Raw genomic sequence first — 24,021 nt, 5'->3', positions numbered from 1 at the left:
CCAGCGTCGGCGGCAGTCGGGAGCAGCGTCGAGGAGGTGCGTGGAGAGGCCTATAAAAGGCGGGACTTGTGCAGCTACAGGGAGAAGGCAAAAAAGAAGTAAAAATAAATCAAAAGGTGACATCACAGCCAAGAGGGTAAGTGATTGGCTGGATTGGTGAGTACTTTTTCTTTTTTCTCTTCTATATCAGTGAGTAACTTTTAACATTGTTGTTGCCAATTTAAGTTTATCTAAGGGTTAAGTCATGGCAGGAGAGCTCGGTCGGTTGTTATGCTCCTCCTGTGCCATGTGGGAACTCAGGGATGACTCCAGTGTCTCTGTCGACTACGTGTGCGGGAAGTGTATCCACCTCCAGCTCCTGACGGTCCGCGTTGCGGAGTTGGAGCTGAGGGTGGATTCACTCTGGAGCATCCACGATGCTGAGAATGACGTGAGTATCACGTGTAGTGAGTTGGTCTTACCGCAGGTGAAAGGGTCCACAGCCAGATAGGGAATGGAAGACCAGCAGGAAGAGCAGTGCAAGGAAGGTAGTGCAGGGGTCCCCTGTGGTCATCCCCCTGCAAAACAGATACACTGCTTTGGGTACTGTTGAGGGGGATGACTCATCAGGGGAGGGCAGCAGCAGCCAAGTTCATGGCACCGTGGCTGGCTCTGCTGCACAGGAGGGCAGGAAAAAGAGTGGGAGAGCAATAGGATTGGGGATTCAATGGTGAGGGGAATAGATAGGCGTTTCTGCGGCCGCAACCGAGACTCCAGGATGGTATGTTGCCTCCCTGGTGCAAGGGTCAAGGATGTCTCGGAGCGGGTGCAGGACATTCTAAAAAGGGAGGGAGATCAGCCAGTTGTCGTGGTGCACATTGGTACCAACGACATAGGTAAAAAAAGGGATGAGGTCCTATGAAACGAATTTAAGGAGCTAGGAGCTAAATTAAAAAGTAGGACCTCAAAAGTAGTAATCTCGGGATTGCTACCAGTGCCACGTGATAGTCAGAGTAGGAATCGCAGGATAGCGCAGATGAATACGTGGCTTGAGCAGTGGTGCAGCAGGGAGGGATTCAAATTCCTGGGGCATTGGAACCGGTTCTGGGGGAGGTGGGACCAGTACAAACCGGACGGTCTGCACCTGGGCAGGACCGGAACCAATGTCCTAGGGGGAGTGTTTGCTAGTGCTGTTGGGGAGGATGGGAACCAATGTAGGGAGACAGAGGGAAACAAAAAGGAGGCAAAAGCAAAAGACAGAAAGGAGATGAGGAAAAGTGGAGGGCAGAGAAACCCAAGGCAAAGAACAAAAAGGGCCACTGTACAGCAAAATTCTAAAAAGGCAAAGGGTGTTAAAAAAACAAGCCTAAAGGCTTTGTGTCTTAATGCAAGGAGTATCCGCAATAAAGTGGATGAATTAACTGTGCAAATAGATGTTAACAAATATGATGTGATTGGGATTACGGAGACGTGGCCCCAGGATGATCAGGGCTGGGAACTCAACATCCAGGGGTATTCAACATTCAGGAAAGATAGAATAAAAGGAAAAGGAGGTGGGGTAGCATTGCTGGTTAAGGAGCAAATTAAGGCAATAGTTCGGAAGGACATTAGCTTGGATGATGTGGAATATATATGGGTAGAGCTGCAGAATACCAAAGGGCAAAAAAACGTTAGTGGGAGTTGTGTACAGACCTCCAAACAGTAGTAGTGATGTTGGGGAGGGCATCAAACATGAAATTAGGGGTGCGTGCAATAAAGGTGCAGCAGTTATAATGGGTGACTTTAATATGCACATAGATTGGGTTAACCAAACTGGAAGCAATACAGTGGAGGAGGATTTCCTGGAGTGCATAAGGGATGGTTTTTTAGACCAATATGTCGAGGAACCAACTAGGGGGGAGGCCACCTTAGACTGGGTGTTGTGTAATGAGAGAGGATTAATTAGCAATCTCGTTGTGCGAGGCCCCTTGGGGAAGAGTGACCATAATATGGTGGAATTCTGCATGAGGATGGAGAATGATACAGTTAATTCAGAGACCATGGTCCAGAACTTAAAGAAGGGTAACTTTGAAGGTATGAGGCGTGAATTGGCTAGGATAGATTGGCGAATGATACTGAAGGGGTTGACTGTGGATGGGCAATGGCAGATATTTAGAGACCGCATGGATGAACTACAACAATTGTACATTCCTGTCTGGCGTAAAAATAAAAAAGGGAAGGTGGCTCAACCGTGGCTATCAAGGGAAATCAGGGATAGTATGAAAGCCAAGGAAGTGGCATACAAATTGGCCAGAAATAGCAGCGAACCCGGAGACTGGGAGAAATTTAGAACTCAGCAGAGGAGGACAAAGGGTTTGATTAGGGCAGGGAAAATGGAGTACGAGAAGAAGCTTGCAGGGAACATTAAGACGGATTGCAAAAGTTTCTATAGATATGTAAAGAGAAAAAGGTTAGTAAAGACAAACGTAGGTCCCCTGCAGTCAGAATCAGAGGAAGTCATAACGGGGAACAAAGAAATGGTGGACCAATTGAACAAGTACTTTGGTTCGGTATTCACTGAGGAGGACACAAGCAACCTTCCGGATATAAAAGGGGTCAGAGGATCTAGTAAGGAGGAGGAACTGAGGGAAATCCTTATTAGTCGGGAAATTGTGTTGGGGCAATTGATGGGATTGAAGGCCGATAAATCCCCAGGGCCTGATGGACTGCATCCCAGAGTACTTAAGGAGGTGGCCTTGGAAATAGTGGATGCATTGACAGTCATTTTCCAACATTCCATTGACTCTGGATCAGTTCCTATGGAGTGGAGGGTAGCCAATGTAACCCCACTTTTTAAAAAAGGAGGGAGAGAGAAAACAGGGAATTATAGACCGGTCAGCCTGACATCGGTAGTGGGTAAAATGATGGAATCAATTATTAAGGATGTCATAGCAGTGCATTTGGAAAGAGGTGATATGATAGGTCCAAGTCAGCATGAATTTGTGAAAGGGAAATCATGCTTGACAAATTTTCTGGAATTTTTTGAGGATGTTTCCAGTAGAGTGGACAAGGGAGAACCAGTTGATGTGGTATATTTGGACTTTCAGAAGGCTTTCGACAAGGTCCCACACAAGAGATTAATGTGCAAAGTTAAAGCACATGGGATTGGGGGTAGTGTGCTGACATGGATTGAGAACTGGTTGTCAGACAGGAAGCAAAGAGTAGGAGTAAATGGGAACTTTTCAGAATGGCAGGCAGTGACTAGTGGGGTACCGCAAGGTTCTATGCTGGGGCCCCAGTTGTTTACACTGTACATTAATGATTTAGACGAGGGGATTAAATGTAGTATCTCCAAATTTGCATATGACACTAAGTTGGGTGGCAGTATGAGCTGCGAGGAGGATGCTATGAGGCTGCAGAGCGACTTGGATAGGTTAGGTGAGTGGGCAAATGCATGGCAGATGAAGTATAATGTGGATAAATGTGAGGTTATCCACTTTGGTGGTAAAAACAGAGAGACAGACTATTATCTGAATGGTGACAGATTAGGAAAAGGGGAGGTGCAAAGAGACCTGGGTGTCATGGTACATCAGTCATTGAAGGTTGGCATGCAGGTACAGCAGGCGGTTAAGAAAGCAAATGGCATGTTGGCCTTCATAGCGAGGGGATTTGAGTACAGGGGCAGGGAGGTGTTGCTACAGTTGTACAGGGCCTTGGTGAGGCCACACCTGGAGTACTGTGTACAGTTTTGGTCTCCTAACCTGAGGAAGGACATTCTTGCTATTGAGGGCGTGCAGCGAAGGTTCACCAGACTGATTCCCGGGATGGCGGGACTGACCTATCAAGAAAGACTGGATCAACTGGGCTTGTATTCACTGGAGTTCAGAAGAATGAGAGGGGACCTCATAGAAACGTTTAAAATTCTGACGGGGTTAGACAGGTTAGATGCAGGAAGAATGTTCCCAATGTTGGGGAAGTCCAGAACCAGGGGACACAGTCTAAGGATAAGGGGGAAGCCATTTAGGACCGAGATGAGGAGGAATTTCTTCACCCAGAGAGTGGTGAACCTGTGGAATTCTCTACCACAGAAAGTTGTTGAGGCCAATTCACTAAATATATTCAAAAAGGAGTTAGATGAAGTCCTTACTACTAGGGGAATCAAGGGGTATGGTGAGAAAGCAGGAATGCGGTACTGAAGTTGCATGCTCAGCCATGAACTCATTGAATGGCGGTGCAGGCTAGAAGGGCCGAATGGCCTACTCCTGCACCTATTTTCTATGTTTCTATGTTACGTACAGGGCATACCCTGAGAAATTTAAACCATATCACAGGCGCAAGGATGAACTCTCGATTCAGGCCGATTGCCTACTGTGGGGAAACCGCGTAGTCATGCCCCAGATGGGCAGAGAGGTGTTCTTCAGAGAACTCCACAATGGGCACCCGGGCATTGTCACGATGAAGGCAATTGCCAGGTCACACGTTTGGTGGCCAGGGATAGACGCAGATCTGGAACTTTGTGTTCGCAGGTGCAACACGTGTGCCCAGCTGGGCCATGTGCCCAGGGAAGCCCCCCTTAGCCCCTGGCCATGGCCCGCCAAGCCTTGGTCACGCATCCATGTGGACTACGCAGGTCCTTTCATGGAGAAAATGTTTTTGGTTGTAGTAGACGCCTACTCCAAATGGATCGAGTGTGGCATTTAAAATTAAACACATCCTCTGCCATGGTAGAAAGTCTATGGGCAATGTTCGCCGCCCACGGTCTACTGGACATCTTGGTCAGAGACAATGGCCTGTGCTTCACAAGCACTGAATTCCAGGACTTCATGGCAGGCAATGGAATTAACCATGTTAGAACGGCACCGTTCAAGCCGGCCTCAAACGGCCAGGCAGAACGAGCAGTGCAGATAATCAAACAGGGGATGCTCAGAATCCAAGGGGGTTCCCTACAAACCCACTTGTCACGCCTCCTGTTGGCCTATAGATCCCGACCACACTCGCTCACAGGAGTTCCACCCGCAGAGCTACTAATGAAAAGGACGCTCAAAACCCGATTATCCCTTATACATCCCACCATGAAAGAAATTGTCGAGAGCAGGCGCCAGTCACAATATCACGACCATGACAGGAATGCGAGGGCGTGATGTATTGATGTAAATGACACTGTTTTTGTCCTCAACTATGCTGCAGGGCCCAAATGGCTCGCAGGCACTGTGGTTGCCAAAGAGGGAAATAGGATTCTGGTAGTTAAACTTACCAATGGACAAATCTGCCACAAACATGTGGATCAAACAAAAAGGAGGTTCAGCAACCCCATAGAAGAAGCAGAGGAAGAACACGATGTCGAGTTCACTCCACCACAGGTGACCGCACACCGGAACCAAAGGGAGGAGAGCCCAGTCACTGTGGGCAGTCCGGACAGGCCTGAGGCACCGCAAACAGCAGACACTCAGGCCAGCGCCCAACAACCGGAGCCCCAACTCAGGTGCTCTACAAGGGAGCGTAAACCACCAGAGAGACTCAACCTGTGATCCCAATAAGACTTTGGGGGGGGAGGTGATGTCATGTATTCAACCAGCATTGTAACCCATGTATAAACTGACCTAAATTGTACACCGTGAGAACAATGACCACTAGGTGGGAGACACTCCTAACCTGGACCTTCAGGTATAAAAGGGGAAGCTCCACCCACCTTCATCACTTGAGTGCTAAGGAATAAAGGACAGGTCACAGACTGACCTTCTCTCAAGCATGGGCCTCGTGTGCATTTATACTGTGTAGTAAGGACGTATCACACAGGATGCCATTTATTGCCCATCCCTAATTGCCCTTAGCTGAGTGGCTTGTTCGGCCGCTTCAGAGGGCAGTTAAAAGTCACCTGGAATGTGTTGTGGAGTTAGCCGGATCTTTTACCTCCCTGTGGGAAGAGCTGGGAATAAATGACTTTAAATGTTTCCTCGCCCACCATCCCACGAGGGCACTCCTGTAAATATAGAAGTGACTGGTTGGGCTGAGTGGCCTGTTTCTGTGCCACATATCCCGTGTAAAACCACATTGCTGTGGGTCTGGAGTCACATATAGGCCAGACCGGGTAAGGACGGCAGATTTCCTTCTCTAAAGGGACATTAGTGAACCAGATGGGTTTTTACGACAACCCAGTAGTTTCATGGTCACCGTGACTGACACTAAAGTCTTTAATTCCATAATTATTTACTGAATTTAAATTCCACAGTACTTCATTGGCTGTAAAGCGTTTTGGAATGTCCTGAGGTTGTGAAAGGCGCTACATAAATGCAAGTCTTTCTTATTATCCATCTTTCGGATGAGACGTTAAACCGAGGCCCCGACTGCCCTCTCAGGTGGACGTAAAAGATCCCATGGCACTATTTTGAAGAAGAGCAGGGGAGTTATCCCCGGTGTCCTGGGGCCAATATTTATCCCTCAATCAACATAACAAAAACAGATTATCTGGTCGTTATCACATTGCTGTTTGTGGGACCTTGCTGTGCGCAAATTTGCTGCCGCGTTTCCCACATTACAACAGCGACTACACTCCAAAAGTACTTCATTGGCTGTAAAGCGCTTTGAGATGTCCAGTGGTCGCGAAAGACGCTATATAAATTCAAGTCTTTCTTCCTTATTGTTAATAGGTTATGTGTTGTGGAGTTAGTGAAATCTCTTACCTCCCTGTGGGAAGAACTGGGAATAAATGACTTTAAATGTTTCCTCGTCCACCATCCCACGAGGGCACTCCTGCAAACACAGAAGACCACGGTCACATCTTATCTTTTAAATGAGCTGGAATATCAGATTTTCACAAACTGTTCTCCTGAAATTTCTAACTGACGCAGGGCATGAGCTGAAAGATGAGATAGAAAAGGAGGGTTTGCGGACAATAAAAACTCTGATTCCAGAAAATCCAATGCTGCTTGAGGCAATATTTCATCCCTTGCAACTGTGTTTCAACAGAACAAAGAGGAAGTTCTCCTCTGCGGGTAAGCCGACTTCTCATTATGGGATGCCTCTCCGTAGGCAAATGCTGCAAAGTCATGATTTTTTTTTTTAGCCTTTCAATTATGTACATTATCAAGACAGTTGCTCATAAACAGTTTACAGAAAACTTAAACACAAAGCAGAAACATCAAATTGTGGATGCGTAGGTGGATGTTAGAACAGTTTTTAAGAAAGAAAGGGCTGAATATTCCTTCCACTGTTACTGTGCTTGGGCAGTGGGCTGGAAGCAGGAATACGTTCCTAAGACCTCTACCACCTAGAAGGACAAGGGCAGCAGGCACATGGGAACACCATCACCTGCAAGTTCCCCTCCAAGTCACACACCATCTTGACTGGGAAATATATCGGCCATTCCTTCATCATCGCTGGATCACAATCCTGGAATTCCCTCCCTAACAGCACTGTGGGAGCACCTTCACCACACGGATTGCAGCGGTTCAAGAAGGCGGCTCACCACCACCTTCTCAAGGGGCAATTAGGGATGGGCAATAAATGCCGGCCTTGCTTTGGAGGCAGTTCAGAGAAGGTTCACTCGGTTGATCCCGGGGATGAGGGGGTTATGAGGAAAGGTTGAGCAGGTTGGGCCTTTACTCATTGGAATTCAGAAGAATGAGAGTTGATCTTATCGAAACGTATAAGATTATGAGGGGGCTTGACAAGGTGGATGCAGAGAGGATGTTTCCACTGATGGGGGAGACTAGAACTAGAGAGCATGATCTTAGAATAAGGGGCTGCCAATTTAAAACTGAGTTGAGGAGAAATTTCTTCTCTCAGAGGGTTGTGAATCTGTGGAATTCGTTGCCTCAGAGAGCTGTGGAGGCTGGGTCATTGAATACACTTAAGACAGAGATAGACAGTTTCTTAACCGATAAGGGAATAAGGGGTTATGGGGAGCGGGCAGGGAAGTGGAGCTGAGTCCATGATCAGATCTTATTGAATGGCGGAGCAGGCTCGAGGGGCCGTACGGCCTACTCCTGCTCCTATTTCTTATGTTCTTATGTTGCTTACATCCCGAGAATGAATGAAAAAACAACTGATAGTGAAATTCACATTCAATGTAAGTCCGTTTTATTTCTTTGCATATTGCTGTCTGAGGAGGTTGGGGAGGAATTACTATGTAGCTGTCATACACGTCACCTCAGATGGGAGTGGGACGTGAGCTAAATAAAACCCCAGCATTGCCCTCGCAATGGGCTGTCACATCCAGGTTCACGTGATCGTATCAGGGCAGAGGGAAGCGACGTTTGATTGTTGTCTGATTTCCAGTGTAGGTTTTGAACCGCTGCAGTCCGTGTGGTGAAGGTGCTCCCACAGTGCTGTCAGGGAGGGAGTTCCAGGATTGTGACCCAGCGACGATGAAGGAACGGCCGATATATTTCCAAGTCAGGATGGTGTGTGACTGGGAGGGGAACGTGGAGGTGGTGGTGTTCCCATGCGCCTGCTGCCCTTGTCCTTCTAGGTAGAGGTCGTGGGTTTGGGAGGTGCTGCCGAAGAAGCCTTGGCGAGTTGCTGCAGCCACAGTTCAGAAATGATCCACATGGCCCATATTTTAAATGCAGATGTTGCATTGCTATCAAATGAATGATTCCTGTGCTTATAAAGAATGTTTTTGTATTGAAGCACTGTTTACATTAATATATAATATATATTCGATATATATGCGATAAATTATGCAAACAAGACCAAGTGTAGTTTTCCGTTGAAGTGGGGTTGGCTAGTGGGGGCTGAGTGAACCAAGGCACACAGACATAATTCTGTCTCCATTTTAAAGTCATCACTGCAAATATGTCACACTGCAATTACAACCTCCTGCCAGTGGTGGCACTACAGCACCTTTACTGCAGAGAGGGTGTCGTGACAATATGACGAGCTGAGCAGGCAGTGGCCACAGTCATTGTGCAGGGGGGGGGGGCGATGCCCGACACGAGACTCCCAAAGCAAGCGCTCTACTCGGAACTCCTTCACGGCAAGCAAGCCAAAGGTGGGCAGAGGAAACGTTACAGGGACACCCTCAAAGCCTCCCTGATAAAGTGCAACATCCCCACCGACACCTGGGAGTCCCTGGCCAAAGACCGCCCTAAGTGGAGGAAGTGCATCCAGGAGGGCGCTGAGCACCTCGAGTCTCGTCGCCGAGAGCATGCAGAAACCAAGTGCAGGCAGTGGAAGGAGCGTGCGGCAAACCAGACTCCCCACCCACCCTTTCCCTCAATGACTATCTGTCTCACCTGTGATAGAGACTGTAATTCCCGTATTGGACTATTCAGTCATCTCAGAACTCATTTTTAGAGTGGAAGCAAGTCTTCCTCGATTTCGAGGGACTGTCTATGATGATGATGATGCAAGGGAGGGAGTTGTAATGGGAGGAATTGGCAACACAAAAGTTACGTGTGGAGGACACAGACTGATCCTCCATACAGACAACACAGACCTTACAAAGAGACAATGCAAAAAGATCTTACATACGTTTTTGAAGCCCCTGTAAAGTGACTGGATCTCTTTCTTGGAGAACTTGGTCCGTGCTTGCAGCTCATTGAGCTCCTCAGGCTGGTGACGCATTGCTGAAAGTTCGTCTTCAATCTCACTGCTGTCTGTAAAGAGATTGTAGGAATTGAGTCCAGTGTCACGTCTCACTGACCCAGGACTGATGCACCACCCCACAGCTTCACTGCCCGTGCATGGTTGGAAGGTATTGAGGATGTAACTGGTGGAGTAGACAAGGGAGAACCAATGGATGTGGTGTATTTGGACTTTCAAAAGGCTTTTGACAAGGTCCCACACAAGAGATTAGTGTGCAAAATTAAAGCACATGGTATTGGGGGTAATGTATTGACATGGATAGAGCGCTGGTTGGCAGACAGGAAGCAGAGAGTCGGGCTAAACGGTTCCTTTTCAGAATGGCAGGCAGTGACTAGTGGGGTGCCGCGGGGCTCAGTGCTGGGACCCCAGCTATTTACAATATACATTAATGATTTGGATGAGGGAATTGAGTGTAATATCTCCAAGTTTGCAGATGACACTAAGCTGGGTGGCGGTGTGAGCTGTGAGGAGGATGCTAAAAGGCTGCAGGGTGACTTGGACAGGTTAGGTGAGTGGGCAAACGAGTGGCAGATGCAGTATAATGTGGATAAATGTGAGGTTATCCACTTTGGGGGCAAAAATGCGAAGACAGAATATTATCTGAATGGCAGCAGATTAGGAAAAGGGGATGTGCAACGAGACCTGGGTGTCATGATACATCAATCATTGAAAGTTGGCATGCAGGTACAGCAAGCGGTGATGAAGGCAAATGGTATGTTGCCCTTCATAACTAGGGGATTTGAGTATAGGAGCAGGGAGGTCTTACTGCAGTTGTACAGGGCCTTGGTGAGGCCACACCTAGAATATTGTGTTCAGTTTTGGTCTCCTAATCTGAGGAAGGACGTTCTTGCTATTGAGGGAGTGCAGCGAAGGTTTACCAGACTGATTCCTGGGATGGCAGGACTGACATATGAGGAGAGACTGGATCCACTGGGCTTTTATTCACTGAAGTTTAGAAGGATGAGAGGGGATCTCATAGAAACATATACAATTCTGATGGGACTGGACAGGTTAGATGCAGGAGGAATGTTCCTGATGTTGGGGAAGTCCAGAACCAGGGGACATAGTGTAAGGATAAGGGGTAAGCCATTTAGGACTGAGATGAGGAGAAACTTCTTCACTCAGAGAGTTGTTAACCTGTGGAATTCCCTACCGCAGAGAGTTGTTGATGCCAGTTCATTGGATATATTCAAGAGGGAGTTAGGTATGGCCCTTACGGCTAAATGGAATAAAGGGGTATGGAGAGAAAGCAGAAAAGGGGTACTGAGGGAATGATCAGCCGTGATCTTATTGAATGGTGGTGCAGGCTCGAAGGGCCGAATGGCCTATTCCTGCACCTATTTTCTATGTTTCTATGGGCCCAAGTTTCCACATGATTTGCGCCTGATTTTTAGGAGCAACTGGTGGAGAATGGACTATCTTAGAAATCGCAATTCTCCACATTTTTTTTCTGCAGTTCTAGTCAGGTAGAACAGTTCTACTTTGGAACAGAATTTTTTCTTCAAAAGGGGGTGTGTCCGGCCACTGACGCCTGATTTGAAAGTTTCCACAGTGAAAACATATTCCAAACTAAATTAGAATGGAGCCAGTGAAGATTTTTGTAGAACTGAAAAAACCTGTTCTACACATTAAAAAATCAGGCGCAGGTTACAAATTAGGCGTCCAGAACGAGGTGGGGGGGGAGGGGGGAAGGGAAGTCATTAAATTCTACAATCAATCCTTATTTATACTTATACAAATATTATACAAATAAATCCAACCTGAATAAACATTTATAAGCAAAGAAAAGATTAAATAAACCATCTTCCTACCTGTGTGAAAGTGCTTCAGGCAGGCCTTTCGGGACCGAAGGCTGAACGGGCCGGCCCGAGACTTCGGGCAGGGCCCGTCCCCAGCACCAGATTTACAGGTAGGTGGCGTTGGGTTGGGTCGGGTCGGGGAGGTTCGGTTCGGGTCGGGGGGGGGGCGGAGGGAGGGAGAGAGAGCGGGGGGAGAGAGAGAGAGAGGGGGGGGAGAGAGAGAGAGGGGGGGGAGAGAAAGAGGGGGGAGAGAGAGAGAGGGTGGGAGAGAGAGGGGGGGGAGAGAGAGAGAGAGGGAGGGAGAGATGGAGGGAGGGAGGGGGAGAGGGAGGGAGGGAGGTCAGGTCGGATCCAGTCTGGGAGCGGGAGTCGGGTCGGGTCCAGTGGGGGGGGGGGTCGGGTCGGGGGGCGGGAGCGCGGGTCGGGTCGGGTCCAGTCGGGGGGGTGGGGAGTGGAGCGGGAACAGGAGCGCGGGTCGGGTCCAGTCGGGTCCAGTCGGGGGGGGGGGGAGCAGAGCGGGAACAGGAGCGCGGGTCGGGTCGGGTCGGGTTGGGTCGGGTCCAGTCGGGGGGGTGGGGAGTGGAGCGGGAACAGGAGCGCGGGTCGGGTCGGGTCGGGTCCAGTCGGGGAGAGGGGGGGGGGGGAGCGGGTATCGGGTCTGGTCCGGAGGCGGGGGGAGGGGGGGGGAGCGGGTGTCGGGTCCGGTCGGGGCGGGGGGGAGGGAGCAGGAGCGGGAATCGGGTCGGGGGGGGGTGGGGAGCGGGTATCGGGTCTGGTCGGGTCGGGGGGGGCGGGGAGCATGAGCTGGCCGTGGGAGGAGTCTTATTCACGCAGCCCCAGTGAGGCCATTGGGCCAGGGCTAGGGGCTGCGTGCTTTGGCCCCTCCCACGCAGTTTTGGGCGCCTGGAGCTACTGCACTTGCGTGCCCACTGTAGCGCGCATGTGCAGAGGTCCCGGCACTGTTTTCAGCGCAGGGACCTGGCTCTGCCCCCTACAGCTCGTGCTGCGCCGCGCCGAGGGCCAGAGGACCTGCAGGGAGCCAGAGAATACAGAGGATTTTTTTAGGCGCGCTTTGTGGTGCGAAAAACGGGCGTCCAGGTCGGGACTGCGCCGTTCTAGCCGTGTGTGGAAACTTGGGCCCTATGTTTCTATCCCTTCAGTTCCAACTGAGACCACAGCCTTGCAGTTACTGCCAGAGGTGATAAAGACTGGAGCATGTGATTCAGAGGGAGTGACAGCAAGAATCTGCAGTGCTACAGTGCAAACTACATAACGCATCTGGTTAGAGAGTAGTTTGAACAAGACCTGTGAGCAGATCACATTCTCAACCTTTACCCTGACAATTACTGCAAAAGCACAGCACCTAAAACGATTAAAGTTAATGAGGAAAAATAGAGATGTTCCATTCAATTTTATTTTTGTATATTAATTAACATGAACCTCGGTTAGACCACACTTGCAGTACTGCGTACAGTTCTGGTCGCCATAATTATAAAAAAGATATAGAGGCACTGGAGAGGGTGCAGAGAAGATTTACAAGAATGGTACCAGAAATGCGAAGGTATATATATCAGGAAAGGATGAACAGGCTGCGTCTCTTTACTCTTGTAGACCAAAGGCTGAGGGGTGATCTAATAGCAGTCTTTAAAATTATGAAAGGTTTTGATGGAGTGGATACAGAGAGAATGTTTCCACTTGTGGGAAAGAGGCCAGCGTCTAGTCGGGAGGCAGAGCAGCGTTGGTGAGGCCTACAAGAGGCCAGCGTCTAGTCGGGAGGCAGAGCAGCGTTGGTGAGCCTACAAGAGGCCAGTGTCTAGTCGGGAGGCCCAGCGGGGAGTCGGGAGGTCGGAGGTCGGAGGTGAGGCCTACAAGAGGCCCAGCCGGTGCAGCTGCAGCAGGGAGGCATAAAAGAAGTAGAAAGAAATCGAAAGAGATGTCACAACCAAGGGGGTAAGTGATTGGCTGGTGAATGGTAAGTAGTTTTTCTTTTTCTTTTCTATATCAGTAAGTAACATTTAGCATTGTTGTTGCCAATTTTAGTTTATCTAGGGGTTAAGTCATGGCAGGAGAGCTCGGACAAGTGTTATGTTCCTCCTGTACTATGTGGGACGTCAGGGACGCTTCCTGATGACTACGTGTGCAGAAAGTGCATCCGCCTGCAACTCCTGATGGACCACATTGCGGCACTGGAGCTGCGGGTGGATTCACTCTGGAGCATCCACGATGCTGAGAATGACGTGAATAGCACGTTTAGTGAGTTGGTCTTACCGCAGGTAATGGGTACACAGCCAGATAGGGAATGGGTGACCAACAGGAAGAGCAGTGCAAGAAAGGTAGGTAGTGCAGGGGTCCCCTGCGGTCATCCTCCTGAAAGACAGATACACCGCTTTGGGTACTGTTGAGGAGGATGACTCATCAGGGGAGGGCAGCAGCAGCCAAGTGGCTCTGCTGCACAGGAGGGCAGGAAAAAGAGTGGGAGAGCGATAGTGATAGGGGATTCAATTGTAAGGGGAATAGATAGATGTTTCTGCCTACGCAACCAAGACTCCAGGATGGTATGTTGCCTCCCTGGTGCAAGGGTCAAAGATATCTCGGAGCGGGTGCAGGGCATTCTGAAAAGGGAGGGTGAACAGCCAGTTGTCGTGGTGCACATAGGTACCAATGATATAGGTAAAAAACGTGATGAGGTCCTACAAGACGAATTTAAGGAGCTAGGACGTAAATTAAAAAGTAGGATCTCAAAAATAGTAATCTCAGGATTGCTACCAGTGCCACGTGCTAGTCAGAGTAGGTATCGCAGGATAGCTCAGATGAATACGTGGCTTGAGTAGTGGTGCACAAGGGAGGGATTCAAATTCCTGGGACATTAGAACCGGTTCTGGGGGAGGTGGGACCCAGTACAAACCAGACGGTCTGCACCTGGGCAGGACTGGAACCAATGTCCTAGGGGGAGTGTTTGCTAATGCTGTTGGGGAGGTGTTAAACTAATATGGCAGGGGGATGGGAACCTATGCAGAGACAGAGGGAAGTAGAATGGGGGCAGAAGCAAAAGATAGAAAGAAGAAAAGTAAAAGTGGAGGGCAGAGAAACCTAAGGTAAAAAGCAAAAAGGGCCACATTACAGCAAAATTCTAAAGGGGCAAAGTGTGTTAGAAAGACAAGCCTGAAGGCGCTGTGCCTCAATGCGAGGAGTATTTAGAATAAGGTGGAAGAATTAACTGCGCAGATAGCAGTTAATGTGTATGATGTAATTGGCAGCACAGAGACATGGCTCCTGGGTGACCAAGGCTGGGAACTCAACATCCAGGGGTATTCAACATTTAGGAAGAATAGACAGAAAGGAAAAGGAGGCAGGATGGCATTGCTAGTTAAAGAGGAAATTAATGCAATAGTAAGAAAGGACATTAGCTTGGATGATGTGGAATCAGTATGGGTGGAGCTACGGAATACCAAGGGGCATAAAATGCTAGTGGGAGTTGTGTACAGACCACCAAACAGTAGTAGTGAGGTTGGGGACAGCATCAAACAAGAAATTAGGGATGCATGCAATAAAGATACAGCAGTTATCATGGATGACTTTAATCTACATATTGATTGGGCTACCAAACTGGTAGCAATACAGTGGAGAAGGATTTCCTGGAGTGTATTAGGGATGGTTTTCTAGACCAATATGTCAAGGAACCAACTAGGGAGCTGGCCATCCTAGACTGTGTGATGTGTAATGAGAAAGGACTAATTAGCAATCTTTTTATGCGAGGCCCCTTGGGGAAGAGTGACCATAACATGGTAGAATTCTTTATTAAAATGGAGAGTGACACAGTTAATTCAGAAACTAGGGTCCTGAACTTAAGGAAAGGTAACTTTGATGGTTTGAGACGTGAATTGGCTAGAATAGACTGGCAAATGATACTTAAAGGGCTGGCAGTGGATAGGCAATGGAAAACCTTTAAAGATCACATGGATGAACTTCAGCAATTGTACATCCCTGTCTGGAGTAAAAATAAAACGGGGAAGGTGGCTCAACTGTGGCTAACAAGGGAAATTAAGGATAGTGTTAAATCCAAGGAAGAGGCATATAAATTGGCCAGAAAAAGCAGCAAACCTGAGGAATTTAGAATTCAGCAGAGAAGGACAAAGGGTTTAATTAAGAGGGGGAAAATAGAGTACGAGAAGAAGTTGGCCAGGAACATAAAAACTGACTGCAAAAGCTTCTATAGATATGTGAAGAGAAACAGATTAGTGAAGACAAACGTAGGTCCCTTGCAGTCGGATTCAGGTGAATTTATAATGGGGAACAAAGAAATGGCAGACCAATTGAACAAATACTTTGGTTCTGTCTTCACGAAGGAAGACACAAATAACCTTCCGGAAGTACTAGGGGACCGAGGGTCCAGTGAGAAGGAGGAACTGAAAAATATCCTTATTAGGCGGGAAATTGTGTTAGGGAAATTGATGGGATTGAAGACTGATAAATCTCTGGGGCCTGACCGTCTGCATCCCAGAGTACTTAAGGAAGTGGCCACAGAAATAATTGCATTGGTGATCATTTTCCAACAGTCTATCAATTCTGGATTAGTTCCTATGGACTGGAGGGTAGCTAATGTAACACCACTTTTTAAAAAGGGGGGGAGAGAGAAAGCGGGTAATTATAGACCGGTTAGCCTGACATCAGTAGTGGGGAAAATGTTGGAATCAATTATCAAGGATGAAATAGCAGCGCATTTGGAAAGCAGTGACAGGATCGGTCCAAGTCAAAGCACACGGTATTGGGGGTAATATACTGACGTGGATAGAGAACTGGTTGGCAGACAGGAAGCAGAGAGTCGGGATAAACGGGCCCTTTTCAGAATGGCAAGCAGTGACTAGTGGAGTGCTGCAGGGCTCAGTGCTGGGACCCCAGTTCTTTACAGTATACATCAATGATTTGGATGAAGGAATTGAGTGTAATATCTCCAAGTTTTCAGATGACACTAAGCTGGGTGGCAGTGTTCGCTGTGAGGGGGGCGCTAGGAGGCTGCAGGGTGACTTGGACAGGTTAGGTGAGTGGGCAAATGCATGGCAGATGCAGTATAATGTGGATAAATGTGAGGTTATACACTTTGGGGGCAAAAACACGAAGACAGAATATTATCTGAATGTCGGCAGATTAGGAAAAGGGGAGGTGCAACGAGACCTGGGTGTCATGGTTCATCAGTCATTGAAAGTTGGCATACAGGTACAGCAAGCGGTGAAGAAGGCAAATGGTATGTTGGCCTTCATAGCTAGGGGATTTGAGTACAGGAGCAGGGAGGTCTTACTGCAGTTGTACAGGGGCCTTGGTGAGGCCTCACCTAGAATATTGTGTTCAGTTTTGGTCTCCTAATCTGAGGAAGGACGTTCTTGCTATTGAGGGAATGCAGCGAAGGTTCACCAGACTGATTCCCAGGATGGCAGGACTGACATATGAGGAGAGACTGGATCAACTGGGCCTTTATACACTGGCGTTTAGAAGGATGCGAGGGGATCTCATAGAAACATATAAGATTTTTAGATGGGACAGGACAGGTTAGATGCGGGTAGAATGTTCCCGATGTTTGGGAAGTCCAGAACCAGGGGACACAGTCTTAGGATAAGGGGTAGGCCATTTAGGAGTGAGATGAGGAGAAACATCTTCACTCAGAGAGTTGTTAACCTGTGGAATTCCCTGCTGTAGAGAGTTATTGATGCCAGTTCATTGGATATATTGAAGAGGGAGTCAGATATGGCCCTTACGGCTAAGGGGATCAAGGGGTATGGAGAGAAAGCAGGAAAGGGGTATTGAGGGAATGATCAGCCAGGATATTATTGAATGGTGGTGCAGGCTGAAAGGGCCGAATGGCCTACTCCTGCACCTATTTTCTATGTTTCTATGTTTCTAACTAGAGGCCCTCAATGCAAGATATTCACCAAGAAATCCCATAGGGAATCATAGAATCAAAGAATCATAGAAATTTACAGCACAGAAGGAGGCCATTTTGGCCCATCGTGTCCGAGCCGGCTGACCAAGAGCTATCCAGCCTAATCCCAGCTCTCGGTCTGTAGCCCTGTAGGTTACGGCACTTCAAGTCCACATCCGAGTACTTTTTAAATGTGGTGAAGGTTTCTGCCTCTACCACCCTTTCAGGCAGTGAGTTCCAGACCCCCAGCACTCTCTGGATGAAGGAATTTCACTCATATCTCCTCTAAACCTCCCCCAATTATTTTAAATCTACGCCAAAGGAAACAGGTCCTTCCTATTTAGACTATCCAGGCCATTCATAATTTTATACACCCCAACATCTCCAACCTTTCCTCGTAGCCAAAATTCTCCAGTCCAGGCAACATTCTTGTAAATCTCCTCTGCACCCTCTCCAGTGCAATCACATCCTTCCTGTAATGCGGTGACCAGAACTGCACGCAGTACTCCAGCTGTGGCCTAATCAGTGTTTTATACAGTTCAAGCATAACCTCCTTGCTCTTGTATTCAAAAGAAATTTCTTTACCCAGAGAGTGGTGAGAATGCGGAACTCGCTGCCACAGGGAGTGGTTGAAGCGAATAGTATCGATTTATTTAAGGGGAAGCTGGACAAGGATATGGGGGAGAAGGGAATAGAGGGTTATGCTGATCGATTTGGATGAGGAAAAACAGGAGGAGGCTCGCGTGGAGCATAAACGCCAGCATGGACTGGTTGGGCCGAATGGCCTGTTTCTATGCCGTATATCCGATGTATATATATTTAGGTCCAGTCCTCTTGGCAATTTTTATAAATGATCTAGACCCAGGTGTAGGGAGCAGTATTATAAAGCTTGTCGATGATACAAAACACGGCAAAGTAGTAGCTTGTGATAAATAAGGGGTCGGCTATTTAGGACTGAGAAGGGGAGAAATTTCTTCACTCAGAGGGTTGTAAATTTTTGGAATTCTCTACTCCAGAAGGATGAGGAGGCTGGGTCTTTGAGTATATTCAAGACAGAGATCGATAGATTTTTAGATACTGAGGGAATCAAGGGATATGGGGACAGTGGAGTTGAGGTAGAAGATCAGCCATGAATGGCGGAGCAGGCTCGAGGCTGAATGGCCAACTCCTGCTCCTAATTCTTACATTCTTGTGATAGTTATAGACTTCAGGATGACATAGACAGGATAGTGAAATGGGGAGAAGCACGGCAGATGGAGTTCAATCTGGGAAGTGTGAAGTGACGCACTTTGGGAGGACTATATGGAAAGACAGTATACTATAAATACCACCATTCTGAAACGTGCAGAGGAGCAGAGAGACCTTGGTTCCATATACACAAATTCTTAAAGATGGCAGGGCAAGTTGATAAGGTGGTTAAAAATGCATTTGGGTTACTTGGGTTTATAAATAGAGGAATAGAATATAAAAGTAACTTTATAAATCACTGGCTAGGTAAAGCTGGAGTATTGCAGACAATTCTGGGCAGCACACTTTGGGAAAGGCATAAAGGCCTTAGAGAGGGCAGAGAGGGGGTCTCCCAGGATGTTACCGGGGATGAGGGACTTTGGTTATGTGGAGAGGTTGGAAAAGTTGGGACTGTTCTCCTTGGAACAGAGAAGGTTAAGAGGTGACCCAATCGAGGTTTTTCAGGACGATGAGGGGGTTTTGACAATAGATCGAGAAAAACTATTCCCTCTGGCGAGTGGGTCAGTAACCAGAGGTCAGAGATTCACAATCGTTGGCAAACGATCGAGCGGGGAGATGAGAAGAAATCTTTTCACTCAGAGTTATCGGGATCTGGAACGCTCGACCTGAAAAGTTGGTGGGAGCGGAATCCATTAATAATTTAAAAGGGAGTTGGACAAGTATGTGAGGTTACAGGTTGAACCTCCTTTATCCAGAACTCCCTTATCCAGAACCACCCCTTGTCCAGAACCATTCCCGGCCTCCGGGTGGCGCATGCGCAGAACTCCGGCATGAACAAATTGAAGTCCTTCTTCGCTGCCGACTGAAGGAATTGCTGGCCTGACCCCGCGATCCACCGCCCCCCCCACCCACCCCCCCACAATGATCTCTCTGCCGCACTCCCAGCCCCAAGCTATCCCCTTGCTCAGTACCTGTACCATCCAATTTAACATGACCACCCTTCGTCCGGAGAAATCCCTTATCCGGAACAGGCCAGGTCCCGAGGATTCCAGATAGGGAGGTTCAACTGGTACAGGGCTTTGGACAAAAAGCGGCGGAGGGGCGGGGGGAGGGGAACGGGGTGGGACTGAGCATGACTACTCTTCCAAAAAGCCGGCACAGGCTCGACGGACCGAATGGCCTCCTCCTGTGTTGTAGGTTTCCATGATTCTATATTGTCAAACATCAATCTTAATAGAATAAATGAAATCAAAGATAACGAGTGTTCGGGAATGCCCCTCGGAGAGCACTGAAGATTCAACCGGGTCCAGATAAATTTAAACCTAATTATGTTTGACATAACCACAAACTCTGCTACTGGGGGAACTCAGAAGAGGGAATGGGAGCAGGCGGTTCATTCACGTGGGGAATGGAAGCTACGGACTGGGCTTCTTCCAACTTCTGACTCTCCTGTAAACGGATGAATGAATGTTTCAACCGGCAGGATTCCAATCTGTGTCCTTTCCGCGGGTCCCAGAGAGGTTAACCCTGATCGCTTTCGATTATTTTCAGGACATCACCATGTTGTCTCCCGTCAATCAGCAGGTGGGAAACTGACACGGTGAGACAACTCAGCGCTGGATTAAACTACTTTGCAAACTCATTTACATTTAAAATAATTCATGGAAGCTGAAACATGCACCAAACATTATACAGCACAATGGGTAACTTATAAACATATAGGTAATGTATTTGCTTCATGGGTTCTTTGCTTAAGAATTCATAGCAACACATTGCTATTAAGAATGAATTGGTTTATTAGCAAAGGTTTAACAATCACACTACACATTACCAGTTCATCCACCAGGCTCACAACCACCTGGCTCATCGTGGATCCCCCGAACCCAACTGGCTGGGGTTTTATTGAGTCTTGTGAACATCACGTGACTGGCTCGACGTACTGTTGGTGGAAGAAATACGTCGCCAGCACAGACCATCTGGGAGGATGCTCGACGTACAGGTATCTCTGCAGGGTCTGAAGACGGAAAGTCACAGCCTGGGTGCTCACGCACACCAACGCCTGACCACCCTCCCTAGGCAGGAGACTCAGAACCACAGCAGAGACCCAGTGCTTCCTGTTGTCCCAGAAGAAGTCTGTATCTTGGTGACAAATGTAGGGGGAGGGGTCATCAACAGCTCTACAACTATTTTAAGTTGAAACAATAATCAAGTGACCCCTGGTTAAGGGGGGGGGGGGGCACTAAAACCGACACATTAAACAAATTAAGGTTTTGACGTAAAACAAAGCAAATTAAAATGCGGTTGCCGGGGTGATGATGCACTCCAGTCCCTCCGGCGCCCACCTCTCGCGGAAGGCCGTGAGCGTACCGGTGGACACCGCGTGCTCCATCTCCAGGGACACCCTGGCTCGGATGTAACCGCGGAAGAGAGGCAGGCAGTCGGGCTGAACGACCCCCTCGACCGCCCGCTGCCTGGACCGGTTAATGGCCCCCGTGGCCATGCCCAGGAGCAGTCCTACAAGGAGGCCTTCTGACCTACCCGCTCCCCTCCGCACAGGGTGCCCAAAGATCAGGAGTGTGGGACTGAAGTGCAACCAGAATTTGAGGGGCAGCCCCTTCAAATATTGGAAGAGGGGCTGCAACCTCGCACACTCAATAAAAACGTGGAACATGGACTCCTGTAGACCGCAGAAATCACCAGCTCTACAAACCTGTGCGCATATTCACAGGTTCATACATTACAATATACAACTAGGATGACTCTTTAAATAGTGCTTTGTATGTCCATTGCATTACTAGCAAACGCTTCGAAAAGTGGTAAAATGGGTATGGGAGTATAGTCACTACCATAGAATCATAGAAAGATACAGCACGGAAGGAGGCCACTGGGCCTCTTTGATAGAGCTCTCCAATTTATCCCACTTCCCCTGCACTTTCCCTATAGCCATGTTAAAAAAACTTACCTTGAAGTATTTATCCAATTTCTTTCTGCTACCACCACCATGTCAGTCAGTGCAGTCCAGATCATAATAACTCACGATGTAAAAAATGTCACCTCTGGTTCTTTGGCAATCATCTTAAATCTGTATCCTCTGGTTACTGACCCTTCTGCCACTGGAAACATATTCATATTCAAATACCATTTGAATTCGGCCCATCGTCCCTTTTGTCTCTCGAATCTCTCCTGCCTTCCACCCTATCACAGACCTTCCCTTTTGTTCTTTCCTCCCCTCCCCCATTCAGTGCTTGTTAACAATCTGTTCTGTCCAAACACTCGCCAGTTCTGATGAAGGGTCATCGACCCGAAATGTTAACTCTGCTTCCCCTCTACAGATGCTGCCTGACCCGCTGAGATTTCCAGCATTTCCTGTTTTTATTCCAGATTCCAGCATCTGCAGTATTTAGCTTTTGTATTAGTCAAACACGATTTGGTTTTGACAACTCCATGCTGACTTTCATTTATTAGCCCACACTTTCCCAAGTGACAGTTAATTTTGTCCGGGATTATTGTCTCTAAAAGTTTCCCCACGACCGAAGTTGACTGCCTGGCCTGTAGTTGCTCAGGATTTTCCCTCTCCTCTTCTTTGAACAGGGGTGTAACATTTGCACTCCTCCAGTCCTCTGGCACCACCTCATATTCATGTAGGGTTGGAAGATTGTGGTCAGAGCCTCCACAATTTCCACCCTGACTTCCCTCAGTAACCGAGGATGTATTGTATCTTGACTGGGTGACTTTTCTACATTGAGGACTGCCAGCCTATTAAACACCTCGAATTTATTTATTTTTATCTTATCCAATATGACTACTGCCTCCTCCTTACCTTTACATTGGCAGCATCCTCTTCTCTAGTGAAGACAGATGCTAAGTGGTCAGTTAGTACCTCAGCCAAGCCCTCTGCCTCCACAAGAAGATCTCCATTTTTGGTCCCAAATTGGGCGTACCCTTCCTCTGATTACCCTTTTACTATGTATATGTATTTAAAAGACTTCTTGTCATGTATCCTACATGGCTACTGATGGTACTATCACAAGGTGAGCCACCAAAGGACACATCAGTGGGAGACTTGTAGGTTACCTGTACAGGTGTGCCTGGCCTAGAATAAAAGGCAGGCCACCAAGTGTGATCCTCACTCTGGAGTTAGCAAATAAAGGACTATGGTCACTGCAGGTCAAGTACAACACATTGCCCCATGGAGTCATTATTAGAGCATCTAAGGACACAACAACTGGCGACGAGATTCCGGACTTTCATGTGAAAATGGCTACCCTTGGTACGTTGCAGCAGTTCACCGATGGTGATGAGTGGGATGCCTTTGTGGAGAGGTTCAAACATTTCTTCACAGCAACCGACCTGGCAGGAGACAACCTGGCCACACTGGCTGATAAGCGCAGAGCTATCTTGCTAACCAGTTGTGGGCCCACCGGCTATGGCCTCGTCAGGGACTGGCTGGCACCAGCGAAGACAACGACCAAGTCGTACAAGGAGCTCGTAACCCTGATCCATGAGCAACTCAAGCCCAAGGAGAGCATCCTCACAGCCAGACACCGGTTCTACACCCACCGACAGCCCGAAGGCCAGGAAATCGCGAAATACGCCGCAGACCTCAGGAGGCTGGTGGCACCGTGCGAGTTCGGCAACCACCTCAACGAAGCTGAACGGGACATTTTTGTCATTGGAATTGGCCATGAGGGCCTTCTTCATAAGCTACTGTCAGCAGATACCAAAGTCACACTGCAGAAGGCCATCTCTGTGAGCCAGGCATTCATGACCTCGACCTGTGGCTCTAGGCGGATGACTCACCCTCAGGACTCAAACCCGGCAAGTACTGTGCACAGAGTGGCGCCTTTCAGAGGCTGGACTGCAGAGCGCGAATCTTCTCAGGGGAGAGAGAAAAGGCCCCCGAGTCCCTTAACTCAGATTCTGCCGAGGGGGGCTAATCGATTAGCTCCATGCTGGCGTTGTGGAGGGAATCACAGGGCTCACCAGTGCCGCTTTAAAGACTATGTATGTAAAGGCTGCAACACAAAGGGCCACCTCCAGCGAATGTGTAAGAGAACTATGACTCTCTGTGTTGATAAAGAGTCTGCAGAGGGTCATGAATCCAGCGTGGATTATGAAACGATAGGCAGAGAGGCAGCTCAGCCCCACGATGAGGTATATAGCATGTTTACCTGCACCACCGAATGTTCCCCGCTGAAGATGGAAGTCGAGATAAATGGCGTTCCAGTCTTCATGGAAGTGGACACGAGGGCGAGCCAGTCAGTAATGAATCAAGAAGCCTTTGAGAGGCTATGGGACAACCAAGCTAAACGACCCAAATTGGTCCCAGTTCAGACAAAGCTGTGCACCTACACCGATGAAATTATCCCAGTCGTTGGTAGTGAAAATGTAAAGGTACTCCATGATGGCGCGGTGCACAAGTTACCCCTGTGGATTGTTGCAGGTGATGGACCAACGCTGCTCGGCAGAAGGTGGATGGAGAAGATCCATTGGAAGTGGCAAGACTTCAAACCTCCAGCGATCGACGTCCTCCGCGCTTGGAGGCACAGCAAGACCTCACCTGAGGGTGGATCT

General features: G+C 48.3%; 1 protein-coding gene across 1 annotated transcript in view; it reads right to left on the bottom strand.

Moving 5' to 3' along the window:
• The window catches only part of LOC139234792 (calsenilin-like), a 133,222-nt gene that overhangs the window by 15,423 nt on the left and 93,778 nt on the right, over positions 1-24,021 (bottom strand). Inside the window, exons 3-4 of the mRNA XM_070865482.1 lie at positions 9,433-9,557; positions 6,639-6,708 (exon numbers count right to left, since the gene is read on the bottom strand). Coding sequence (XP_070721583.1) covers positions 6,639-6,708; positions 9,433-9,557 — 195 coding nt within the window. The remainder of the gene's footprint in view (positions 1-6,638; positions 6,709-9,432; positions 9,558-24,021) is intronic.

Source organism: Pristiophorus japonicus, chromosome 22, assembly GCF_044704955.1.
Source record: "Pristiophorus japonicus isolate sPriJap1 chromosome 22, sPriJap1.hap1, whole genome shotgun sequence".
Lineage (NCBI taxonomy): Eukaryota > Metazoa > Chordata > Chondrichthyes > Pristiophoridae > Pristiophorus > Pristiophorus japonicus.
Note: the sequence above shows the minus strand (reverse complement) of the source record. Positions and strands in the feature narration are given on the sequence as shown.